The sequence below is a fragment of the Leptinotarsa decemlineata genome, unplaced genomic scaffold, assembly GCF_025532065.1.
Source record: "Leptinotarsa decemlineata unplaced genomic scaffold, Ldec_3_MD MMD2_tig00078363_RagTag_RagTag, whole genome shotgun sequence".
Lineage (NCBI taxonomy): Eukaryota > Metazoa > Arthropoda > Insecta > Coleoptera > Chrysomelidae > Leptinotarsa > Leptinotarsa decemlineata.
Window position 1 is genome coordinate 2,818,626 of NW_027412728.1, and position 13,658 is coordinate 2,832,283.

Sequence of the window (13,658 nt, forward strand, 5' to 3'; positions counted from 1 at the left end):
TTACGTTCCTTGGTTCTTGAGGGCTAATATCTGCACATACCTGAGGAATTCTTGCACAAAGTTCATTTCTATCTCTTGAGCGGTTTTTGTATACCTTTTGTGTGAGAAGTCCCCAGAGAAAAAAGTCCAAAACTGTGAGGTCTGGAGATCAGGGTGGCCACTCTAAAAACGGACTACTACGGCCTATCCATCGGCTTGGAAAATGTTCGTTAAGCTATTGCCTCACGGCTCTGGCATAATGAACTGAACACCCATCTAACTGGACAATTAAATTTGATCGTTCATTGACTGGCAGCTCGTGAAAAGCATCCCAAAACTCTTGTGTTTAAAAATTCTAGAAACCTCTGCGCATTAATGTTTTCCTCAAAAAAGAAAGGACCAATAATTCGTTCGTTCAATATTCCACACCAGACGTTGATTTTTTGGGAATTCTGGCTTTTACACTTTATTACCCAATTAGGATTATCCGCTGCCCAATAGCGACAATTCTGTGACGACACTACTCCATTTGTAGTGACAGTGGTTTCGTCGATATATAAAATATTTTTTAGGAAATTTCTATTGTTTAAATATTCCCCTTGGGCCCATAAACAATATTCCAGGCGTCTTGCTTCGTCACCTTCTTGAAGTGTGTGTAAAAATTTTGGCTTGAAAGGTTTAATATTCTTCGCCTTGAGACATCTCCGAATAGTTTCTCGTGGAATATTCAAATCTAAAGTGGCATTCCTTATACTGGCATTAGGATTATTTTCGAAATAATTTAAAATGATTTGATCATTCCTGCCATTCCTGTTTCGTCTTTGTACAGGATTACTTTTTAATATAATTTTTTCATGAAATTTTGGAACCACCTGTTTGGAGGCACTCTGAATCCAGTGGCGTAGTGATTTTTTCAATAAAAAAATCGCTAATAAAAAATCCCGATTTTTGACTAAGAAAAAATATTGTAGTATGCCCTGAAACTTTAATAAACATTTGTAGTTTTGTCCCAAGGTAGACCTTTTAGTACTTGACATTAAAAAAAAATTATTGAAATCGGTTTACAACTTCAAATTTTAGGGGGGTGTTTCCATTAAAAATGGGTCACACCGTAGATAACAAAAAGGGATGGACCCAAGATGGATCCCTGAGGTATTCCATGATGCATATACCTTTCATTTGATAAATTACTATTTACATATACTGCCTGCTTTCTAGATGAGAGACAGGACTGGAAGAATTTCAAAGCTGTTCCTCCGATACCACAAAATTCAAGTTTCTCTAGAAGTAAATGATGGTTTATGCAGTCAACAGCTTTGCTCAGATCCCACAATGTTACAACAGTATGGTCTCCATTTTCCATGTTTCTAATCTTCTCTTGGATGACTTCAAGTATTGGGTCGGTGGTGGATCTATTTTTGATGATGATAAGGATAATCTGCATTTCATCTAACTTTATGTTTTTCACCGAGTACAATCAAATTTACACAATATGTATTATCATTCTCTCATTATTTCAAATGACAAAATGACGCATTAAGGAAACAAAGTAACATTACCACTTTCACGCATCTGAACGAGAGTAATGACCTTTCGAAATTTAGTCACGTATCCAGATAGCTGCAAAATGTAAAAAAAAACAATTTCAAATAGTTCTTCGAACTTTTGATAATCGCGGGTTAATGCATTCCTATAATAGGTTGCTAAAGGCACGATTCTCAATCAATACGTGACCTTCGTTTGATTGATTTAATGAGTTTCCCCTTATGAAAACGTTCCGAGCGGCCTCTTATTGATAACTTGGCAAGGTTCGGTGATTTTGGGACACCATTAAGGCACGTTTATGATTTTATTCAAAATTATTGTTTTATATATATATATATATATATATATATATATATATATATATATATATATATATATATATATATATATATATATATACTTGAGGTCTGTTTTGATTTTATTGTTTTTGATGGTTCAAAATACTAATTTTTTTTTCTGAATGCATTGGGGTGACTATTCTCTGAATTCTAGTTTCCAATTATGATTTTATGAATATTCAATTATCAAATAATGACATATCCTTAATATGGAATGGCTAAACATCTCAATATTAAATTTAGATTTCCCTGAAATTCAATTTTTAGTAGATGGATGTGTAGATCGTGCAAAGAAGTAACTTTCAGACAGAAACTGGAAGAGAACTCTCCTGAAACAGCTACTTTCATATAAACATTGAATTACACGAAAGGAAAAAATTCTTTCGAAACAAATACTTTTATATGAACACTGAATTATACAGAAGATACTTTCCTCTACTCAGTTTGTATTCCAAACATTTGTTATGGAATAAAATCAGATATCATTCAAAGGAGTTCAACTTTAAATGAATGGTAGGTAATAAATTGCACTTACATGGAACACTGTCATCCTCACTGGTAGACATCGAAGTTTTGCCGTAAGACACTTGCCTTAAGGCTCTTCAGTACCAAATTGGATAACGGCGAAACATCGATGTCTACCAGTGAGAATGACAGTGTTAAATGTAAGTGCAATTTGTTACCATTCATTTAAAGTAGAACTCCTGTGAGTGATATCTGATTTTATTCCGTAACAAATGTTTGGAATACAAACTGAGTAGAGAAATGAATCTTCTGTATAATTCAGTGCTCATATAAAAGTATTTGTTTCGAACTAATTTTTTTCTTTCGTGTAATTCAATGTTTATATGAAAGTAGCTGTTTCAGGAGGACTTTCTTTCAGTTTGTGTCTGAAAGTTACTTCTTTGCATGATCTACACATCCATGTGTAGAGTTACTAATTTTCAAATTGATTACTGGAAGATTCCCACATTTTTTTGTATCAAGATGGAGTAGTGGAAAGCCAAAAACTTTATTTCCCACATATACTATTCAAATTGAATGTCTGCAGCCAATGGAACCAATGAAATTATTAGATTTTTCATTACTTGGTAGGTCCAGTGTAGTACGATATACTTTTATACTTTTATACTTTTATTAAAAATTATAAAATTTCCAAAATTGTTATTGTGATGCACTGTTTGGAACCTTTGGTGGAGTAATGAATATTATCAATCAATCAAAAGATGCTTTAATATCAGAGAATAACATCTTGTTGACACAGCGTGTATATAAAAATGTAAATGTAATTAAATTGATAACATTTGATAAATGTATAAAAAAGGTCAGTACCATGTAGAATTGAATTAAATAAAAACAATCAGTCACTTACTTGAAATGCAAAATATAACAAACAATAGAAGGTGTATAGTGTATAGACAGTGTATAGTTTTGGTCTAGGTAGTTATCATTTTATTCTATCTAAATAATATTGTTCCAAACTATAATAGGTACTATCGGAAAGAACTATTTTTACTGCTTTTCTGATGCTGGCGTTGGACAGTATATCTTTAATACTATTTGGAAGATGATTGTACATTTTGCAGCCGTTATATATCATTGAATCCTTAACGAGAGTGGAAGATGGTAATGGTAGTTTGAAGTGGTTACTTTGACGGGTGGGGTATCTTTTCCCTGTAATATTTTTCAAGTATGTTTTACCAATGTTTCAAATATAAATATAGACATTACCGTGAGTATGTTGTTGTTTGAAGTGAATTTTGCATGAATTACGTAATTTTTAGTTTACAGAGGTATCTCAGGGTTCTTTGTTGTGAAACAAAAACACTTTGAAGAACATTACCACTGCATACTCCCCAGAATGGGATACCGTATCGCAAATGTGACTTTATCAAGGAGTAGTATACTGTCTTTGCAATTGGGTATCCTAGTTTGTTTGCAGCAATTTTCACAGCCTTACGACTAGCGTATTGTTTTTGACATGTTCATTGAATTTGAGACCGTTGTCGATATATAAAAAAAAGTTTTTCCGTTAACCAGATGTCGCACCCCAACTAACGACAACCCCCAGAAGTTGAAACTTGTGCGAGCTAAGGATTATTGAGGTCTTACCTTTTAACGTGTGATCCCTAACACGGCTTGGACGATAGCAAGTGAAAATCGATCGTTCAGCCTGGGGCTTGAACCACCGACCAACACAGCGGTCAATTCGAGTGAGTGAACAAAGCACCCACGTCGAACCGACCAACTACCGACCGGCCAACCGATGTATAGTCCTAGAAATTTAGAAAAAACGCTGTTTTCAATAATCTAGTGGCTTCATTATGCCATAGTATGATGTATCATTGACGAACAGGGCGACATTTTCTGTGATGTCAAGCGTCGTCAAGTCATTAACATATAGTAAAAACAAAATTGGACACAAGACTGATCCTAGCGGAACACCACATTGTATATTACCTAAACTTGAGATTGATTTCGTCTTAACTACTTGTGTGCGGCCTGATAAATATGTCGCGAACCATGAACGTGCTTTATTTCGAAATCCGTAACGGTGAAGCTTCCGCAGCAGTATCTCATGATTCACGCAGTCAAGAGCCTTCAATAAATCAGAAAATACAGCCCCCATCATTGATCCCAGAGTTTGATCCCGGAGTTTTTTCCTAAAACTCCAGTAATATTCAAAATTGTTATTGTCGAAATTATCTTTCGCCCCGTATCTTCGAAACAAAGTGTTCTATCAAAAATCATCAAAGGACAAGTAAAAGAAATGGTCCTTTGGTTTTTTGCCGCATGTTTAATAAACACCTTGTATAATTTCAATGCTGAATGGTAACAAATGTTCTCAATCATACAACATACAACTTTCTGCAGCTAAGATTAGTGTAGAGAGGCTTGCTTCTCAATATACATCCCGTGCGAATCGATTCAAGCTCGCCCCTGTAACTTTTTAATCTCCCAAGGCAGGGGTCTCCAAACTACGTCCCGCGGGCCAAATCCGGCCCGCCAGTGTCATCAATCTGGCCCGCAACAGCCAATGATTACCTAATTGTTGTTACTATTGCTGTGATAAGTTGATGAAGAAAACACAAAATGATAATTACTCGGTTTTATTTACTTGCAAGGTAAAACTTAACGACAGAAATGATGACAAAGAAAACTTAACTTAAGTATCTAAGTTTAAGCATATTAATAACTAATAAATAATTGAAATGAATCACAATAATACAAAAACACTAATGAGATTTATATAATTGTGATTTTCCACCGACAATACTTTGTAGTTGTGGATCAATTTTACTTGTACCAATTATCAAATGAGATTTAAGATGCTCATCGGTTAATTGAGATCTGTAAACATTCTTTGTGTACTTCATCTTGGAAAATGTTTTCTCATATAAGTAAGTAGTACCAAAAACAGACAACCCACGAGCAAATTTATGCAAATTATCAAATTGTTCCAGTGGAAGATTCTTATAAAATTCCAACAAAGATGAATTTTGATATTTGTTCTTAAGCATATCACTGCACCGTAAATCAATAATTTCCATTTGGACTTCCGGAGCCAGGGTTTCAATGTCAAAATCAAAAGGATTTTGAAAAAGCTTAATTTCATTCGCAATGACATCAAAATCTGAAAAACGAGTATCAAGATTTATCTTCGAAGCACTCAAAGTTTTGATTGCAAAATTGACAGGAAATTCAGTATCTGTAGTGTGGCTGAATATTTCACATGTTTCAAAATGTGTGAAACATTTTTTACGTAATTGCGATTGAAATAGTATTATTTTCTGCTTGAAGGATTTGATATTGGTGTATAAATCAGGTAGAAGCTGATTTTCTTCTTGCAATCTCAAATTCAGTTCGTTCATATGATTTGTCAAATCCACATAGAAGGCTAACTTCCACATCCATTCACTATTTTGTCAATCGGCAAAAGGGCGCTGCTTCTCATTTAAAAGAATTTCAATCTCTGCTCGAAGTTCAAAAAAGCGCTTGAGGACTTTTCCGCAACTAATCCAGCTTACGGCAGTATGATATCGTAAATCATTTTCTCCAATCTGTTGAATAAACTCGCGGAATTGTCGGTGATTCAGCCCAGTGGATCTGATGAAGTTAACAACTGATATGACTGGTTTCAGAACTTCAGACATATCCAAACATTTTCCGCACAAGGACTGTTGATGAATGATAACAATGTAAGACTAATGGTTTTGAACCACCATCATTTTCTACAGCCTTTGACACAAGTGCAACCACTCCTTTATTTTTACCATACATATTTCTGCCTCCATCAGTTGTTATAGATTTCAAATTTCTCCATTGAAGGTTCTTTTTATTAATGGCATTCAGTTGTTATAGATTTCAAATTTCTCCATCGAAGGTTCTTTTTATTAATGGCATTTTCAACTCCCTTAAAAATATCTGCTCCAGTTGTCGTGCCGTGAATACTATCAATATCAAGAAGTTCTTCATACACTTCATAGCTTTTATCTGCTCCGCGAATAAAAATCAACACCTGAGCAGTATCTGACACATCCGTTGACTCATCCAATGCTAGAGAAAACCACTCATGATGTCCATTTTTGTCAGACAGTTGAGATGATATATATTTCTGCGATGTCTTGCACCCTCTGAGCCACGGTGTTTGCTGACAAACTGACACTTTTAAATACATTTACCATTTCTCCATCGGTGAATGGTTTGCCACGTTTTCCGATTTCAAGAGCCACACGAAAGCTGGCGCGAGTTGCAGACTCTTGTTCATTATTCGCTTTGGTAGACAAAGATTGCTGCGATTTGAGTCCGCGTTTCAAAGCTTCAAATTTTTCCTTCCGCAAACTTCCTGTATACTTGGAGTAACTTTGAAGATATTTCGATTCATAGTGTCGTTTAATGTTATAGTCTTTGAGAACAGCTATGGTTTCATTACAAATTAAACATAGCGCCTTATTACTGGACTCAATCACAAAATACTGAAAGTTCCATTTTTCTTGGAACGTTTTGCATTCACTGTCGATTTTTCGCTTCTTTTCCATACTAACAAATCACACATAAAAACAATAAGTCAAATCAAAATACTTTTATTGACGGGTGTTACTTCATTTCACAATAGACAGTTTCGCTTCCTTCGCCTTTCCTACGCAGACTAACTCGCAGTTGCGCTGCTAGCCTTTTTATATGCAATTATTACTGCCATCTCGAGGTGATCGGAATACACTAGCTAGAACCAGAACTTTTTCGAACCAACGCGGTTATTCCAAATATTTAATAACGCCTAATGCCACCTAGCGAGTAGCTGAAAAAGATATTACATAGTACCACTACTCGCCACTAGATGTCGTTAAGTGTCACAATACACAATAATAATTAAAATGCAAAAAAAGCGTAAGTTTGCTTAGGTCACGCACTTTGCGACTATCCTAGTCTAGAAATATAGTTAAGGGCAGAAATTGGCCCTTGGAACAAACTGAAAAAATCATTATGGCCCGAAGGTTTCAAAGTTTGGAGACCCCTATCCCAAGGTATCAATGTGGAATTTCGGTGGTTCACATGATATCACAATTTGGATTGATTGGATTAAAAAAATTGTTTGATTCAGTAGTTATTTTACATTCAAACGTCCTATGTTGGTGGTAAAATGCTGATTTTCGCTAATGAGTAATAATAATTGTATTGAAACAAGTGTTCGAAATCATCACCCAAAAGAGTTTCAATAGGTTAATGAAGGAACCTTATAAGAGCCTAAAATTATTGCAGTTTCGAAATTTCGAAAAAGCCAAGTATCTGAAATTGCTTCTTCCAAGTAACAATTCAGCTTTTGTAGATGTTTTCGAAAACTCTCATAATGTTTCAATTCTGTGAGTCTTATTTTGATTCGAATGTTTCAACAGTTTCGTCAAATTTATACAATGTCAATTTCAATACGAATACAATACAAAATATCGTTATAATCTGCTGCTCTCTGTATGTATATGTACGGGTAAGCCTGTATAGCAATATTTTTAGTTATCTATATATGAACTATTATCATCAGGGGAAACACCTGAAATAATATGAATAAACAAGATATTGTGAAATCCGATATCGAATATGAACTGAGTAAAAGATTTAATCTACTAATGAAAATTAATCGATAGGGTGACATAGAGTTCTATTAATATTGGCTTATAGAAAAACGGAAAATGTCACGCAGCTTGAGATGCAATGGTATGCAGGGTAACCTTATTGTAATTCTCTGACTGTTTCCTTTTCGAACTACTTCGAAACAAACTAAACTCTATGAATTTCTTCAAACAAACCATTCGGAAGAATTTTTAGAACACCTTTGTCATCAAACATAGGTATTCAAAAAACATTTCATTATGAGATTTTAACTGAAAAGTTATACAAAAACGCAACACGTCGTTCGCAATGCAATGGCTTCTTCTGGCGTGTTTTTACCAACTATATTCTACATATCCAAGGTACAATATACCTATTTTACAATTTGAAGTACCTGCATTTCAAGAACCTGACTTTTACTTGAGTTTGTGATGAACTAAATTACCTGACCTTATGTCTCAGTTTCCACATTTGAAAAAATATTTAGTAACGGAGAGTTATTCAATTATAATTAATCATGTGAATTACCTGAATTGTTGAATCTACTGATTCCTAAACATTCTAGAAGATTGAGTTTCAAACTTTTCTCTTCTGAACGTAACACGTCGTATTCATGATTGAACTCATGCCCTTCTGCTGAAAGGTGGTTTGCAAATGTGAAATTGGTCTTTCTATTTATAAAACTACTTCTATGCTCTCCAATTCTTTAGGAAAATGTTCTTCCTGTTTGGCCAATATACAATTTTGGGCAAGAGCCACAGCTTTTGATCTATCCGACACAGAAGTTTTGTTTTTATTGTTTTAATGAATTCACTTAGACTATTACTCGTTCAGTAAGCTACGTTTATGTATTCTTTCTTAAAAAAACGGGCAATATTATTGGTTGGTTCACCCAAATATGACAATATCCTATAACTGACCACATATATATATTTTTAAGCGTATTGCTTTTATCGTGATGTTTTTGTATTGGACTGAATATTTATTAGGTAGTTAAGTAATGTACTTTTATCTCGAAACAGCTTTTTAATCGACCTTTTTTGGGTAATTGTTACCTTCCACAATCTGAAAAATATAAAAATTATAATGGAGAACTTTATACAAGTGTAGAAGGGCAAACTTTTTAGTTCACCCCGATAAGTTAACTGCGTAAAAATCAAAGTATTTTTCACAAAGAAAAATCTTCTATTTATCAGTAACTTGTCGTATTTAACAATCAAAAAAATTATTAAGAAATAATTCTTATCTTTTACGTTTCGGAGGCCAAAATCTGCCTCCGTCTTCAGAAATGAATAAAAAATTCGAATATATTCGCAGTTATTCCTTTTTTGATAGCTTATTTCTTTACTTCTTCGACAGATGTTAAAGAAGTTTTGAAATATGAAATTATATCAATGTTGTTGATTGACAACTGAAACATTCGATGTAATACAAGGTACTCTCCGATATCAGTTTGTTGCCATTTCGCCACTATCCAAAACTTTCTTCAAGATGGATAGCCAAGTACGGTCTATTTCTAAGGAGCTATTTTATATTTTTCAGATTGTGGAAGGTAACAATTACCCAAAAAAGGTCGATTAAAAAATGATATTATTATTATTATTTTACTGTGGTGTGCGCTGGTCAGGCCCTATCCCCTGAAGCCTCGATACATTCGGGAGGGCGCGTCAGCATTATCAACCAATGACCACTACCCACACCGTGGGGTAAGTGATCATTGGGTCCGAGAATCATGTGCCCTGAGCAAGCGCAGTGAGCCAAGAATGACAGCCTTCTGCATCTGTGCGGATAAGATTTCTCCCTTAGTGTGGCAAGCGGCAAGCGTGACTTGCCAGTTCATGAACAAATGTATAATAATGTGAATGAAAATAAAATACTACCACCACATCAACATGGATTTAGGCCAGGTCATAGTACTACTACTGCACTCTTGGGAATAACTGATGAAATTATAAATAATCTAGATAAACGTAAAACACAACTTTCATTATCCATCGATTACAGCAAGGCCTTTGATACAATGAATCATCATTTAATGTGTACCAAAATGAAATATTTTGGCTTTGATAATATGTCGTGCTCATTCATTGAATCCTTTCTAAATGATAGAACTCAACGTTCTCAGGATAATGAGTTCTCAGGATAACATAGTGTGTATTCGGCAAGTCTTGGGCTACACCTGCCGATATAAAGGAGATGTATCCAAGTGACCTGTTCAGCTTTCTGGAAAGGACAGGATAGACGATGACCTAAGAGGACAACTCCTCGGGAGGATGTACAATGAGTCTCATGTGGCCTAAGTGATGTGGGCGTACACTCACCCTCCCTACTCTACAGATACAGTATTCACATTTTACGAAACGGTCAATTTGAATTTTTGTCGCCGATATGGCGGAAAAATTCGAATTTTTCGGTAATTCATTTTCCATCTACTTTGCAGTTGAAAGAATGGGACCCCGAAAACTTGTTTACCAGTTTTTATTATTTATTTTCAAACAGGTAAAAACCACATTACATGAACATAATTATTCTTATGAAAATGTCAATACAGTCTAAATCATTAATAGAATTATAATATTTATACGTGAATACAGTTACATTGTATCTAAGAGTACTTACTACATAAAGCCGAATGGAAGGAAAAAACATAGTTATTCTAAACTTGAAATAGTATATTGTGTAACAAGTGCGTGAAATCGACTTTTTTACACAAGCGTGGAATTTGCGACACGAGCCCTCAGGCGAGTGTCGCAAACAACGCGAGTGTAAAAAAGTCTTCACGCACATGTTGCACACTATACTTTTTCTACGACCATACAGAGAAAATTAAGCACCATTAGTTTAAAGAGCTTTATTGAATTTCAGAATAATTAGTAAGTACCTATATTATAAAATTAACAATTAATTCTTATACTGAGATTATTATTTTTGGTTTTCATTCTGATGTGGAATAATAATGATTATTAATAGTAATATTGGAACCTGTGACCATTCCAAAACTTACACCTGCAGCATTTGATTTTTCTATTAGTGTGTTTCTTGACCTGGAAGTTGAGATGATAGAAGTAGTGGCGATAGGGGCTGAGGAAATTTGATTTTGAGGCGATAAAATTTTATTTGCCACATCAATTTTCTGAGTAATTGAGTTTTCTATATAATGCTCTGCCACTGCAGAGGATTTCCAACCTCCATGTTATTTTAAGGTAAGCAAATCGCCTCCAGCTTCTACTAATAACGTGGCGGATGACCGCCTAAAACAGTGGCCTGTATATTGTTCAGCATGAGGTAAATTTAGGTATTTTGCGATTACCGAAGGAACTTTACCAATTTTATTTATACCAACGATCTGGCAGGTACATTTTCCACCTTGATAATTAATAAATAATTTTTTTTCTGCGTATTTTTGCGGACGGAGTGCGGTATATTTTCGGTATGATTCAAGATGTTCCGTGATGGTAAATTTTCTTGAGATTTTGGTTTTTGTATCATGGACGTTTACTATGAGTATTGTACCTAAATCTTCAATATCATCTAATTTCAGTTTATACAGTTCATCTCTTCTAAGAGCTCCAGCAAGTCCAAATATTAGTATAACCTAAAAGGAAAAGAAATTACAATATAGAAACTAAAAAAAGATTATGGCTGTCAGAAATCGAACCCAGGTCATTGGGCGCGCGAGGCCGACGCACTACCGCTGAACCATTCGTATTTTCCATTCGTATGTGTGAAAACGCGATTCTCAACGCCCAATTTAAAATAATTTAGAAGATCATAGTTAGATATCACATTAACATAGTTTTAGATAATATATCTGATTTGGCCAACTATACTTATTAGGATCTACTTAATTTATAGATATTATTTTCTATTTATTTAATACTACCGTGAGACATTAAACTTACCTTGGTCAATAAAAATTTTTCTTCAGGAGCTTCTTGTATAAACTTCAGTATTTGTTCTTTCTCCAAAACTCTGGATTTTTTGGGAACGTATCCCTCACTCTTCCTTTTTAAAAAAGCACGTACCTTAGGATAGTCAATATTTATGTTTTTTTCAATGCTGATGGTACTTTTTAGCATTGAGAAATGACTCCAAAGTGTTGCTGCCTTAAAGTTCTTGGATAATTCTGACAAATATGCCAATATTACGTTTTCAGAAAATGAATTGATATTCTTTATTTTCCTCCATGCCATGAATTTCTTATACGTATTTTCATACACGCTCAATGATTTTTGGGGTAATAAAGTCTTACTAACCTCATTGGCTGCATCCATAACATCCGGCGGGGTACTTCGTATATCTGAATGATCTGAATATAATGTTAAACTATTAATAATTAACTCTCAACAATGAGCTCACAACAATAATGATCAAGCTATTTTGACAGTTTATTTATGATTTATTGCTGCTCTTAAACAAAAGATGCACTAAGGCCGCCTATCAGCGAAATATTCATGTTATAGGTCTTATGGACAGACTACAATGTATTTCTTATAAGTATATTTCACGCACTGGTAATAAAAACACTTGAATGTACCATGTTATTCTTATGGGTTTAATTCACGCCCTAGGGCGTAAAAATAATTTCACGCACAAGGGCGTGAATTTACATTTTACGATTCGTGAACGGTGTGTGAAAGTACTATTTCACGTACGGGAGTAGAAAAAGTATTTTTTTACACCACTATAAACTTGTTTGGGAGAACAAAGTTGATATCTGACATTGACAGTTATTTTGATCATTGTAATGAAAGGTGAATAGTCATTTGTTGATACATATGGTACATCAAAGAATTGCATGAGTCTTGTTGTTCATTTGGGAATCCTCTTTTTCAGTAAAGATTTGAGATTGGGACAATTATAATTTCTTTTATATATTTTATAACACATTAACACTATTCTTGCCTGTCTTCTATTTTCTAGACTGGGTATTTTAAATTCATTTCGTAGTGCTACTGTTCTAATTGTATTATAATCCGGGTATACTGTATATTTCTTGTAATATAAAAATCTCAGAAATCTGTTTTGAATTTTTTCTAATCATTTTTATGAACAATATGGGAAGGATGCCATACTACAGCCCCATATTCAAGTTTAGGTCTGACCAAACTATTCTAAAAAGTAGTAATCACTTTAATATCATTGAAATGTGCACTTTGTCTCATTACAAATCCCATAATTCTCAGTGCCTGAGTATATTTTCTGTTGTTTACACCGCAAAAATACCATTTCCATTTATTAACGAAACGATTGTTCATAATTCATGTAAAAAATATTCATTACGCATTAATATAGACTGCAGACCATTATAAGTAATTCTCGACTGGATACTTTCTTCGGTATTTTGAAAATAACAGGAATATAAATGAATGTCAGAATATTTCAATCAAGTACACCAAAAAGGCATAGAAACAAAGCGTTCACATATCCAAAAATAGATATCGTTGCAATATGATTACAAACAGCGTGTGTACAAAAAAACTTTATCACGTTATCAGTTCGACAATGCTGATTGTTTGGTATATCATTTATCAAAGTTCAAGTTGTATTTGGTTTGATAATGATATCAGACAAAGCGTCTCTGAATATATCACTTTGACGTACTTTCGAACTTCTATATATCGCGATGTTGCAATAACTACAGTAGTAGACAAAAAACAGAATGGGAAATTATACTAGTCAATTTCTCTT

At 34.1% G+C, this 13,658-nt stretch overlaps 2 protein-coding genes across 2 annotated transcripts in view; both read right to left on the reverse strand.

Moving 5' to 3' along the window:
• Positions 1-13,658, reverse strand: part of Glut4EF (Glucose transporter 4 enhancer factor) — a 183,370-nt gene that overhangs the window by 92,704 nt on the left and 77,008 nt on the right. The gene's annotated exons all lie outside the window — the stretch shown is intronic.
• LOC141487084 (uncharacterized) lies at positions 10,804-13,648 on the reverse strand. Its single transcript, XM_074185885.1, has 2 exons — positions 11,870-13,648; positions 10,804-11,562 (listed from the first exon to the last, which is right to left on the reverse strand). The coding sequence occupies exons 1-2, from the start codon at positions 12,239-12,241 to the stop codon at positions 11,161-11,163; spliced, it is 774 nt and encodes a 257-aa protein (XP_074041986.1). The 5' UTR covers positions 12,242-13,648; the 3' UTR covers positions 10,804-11,160.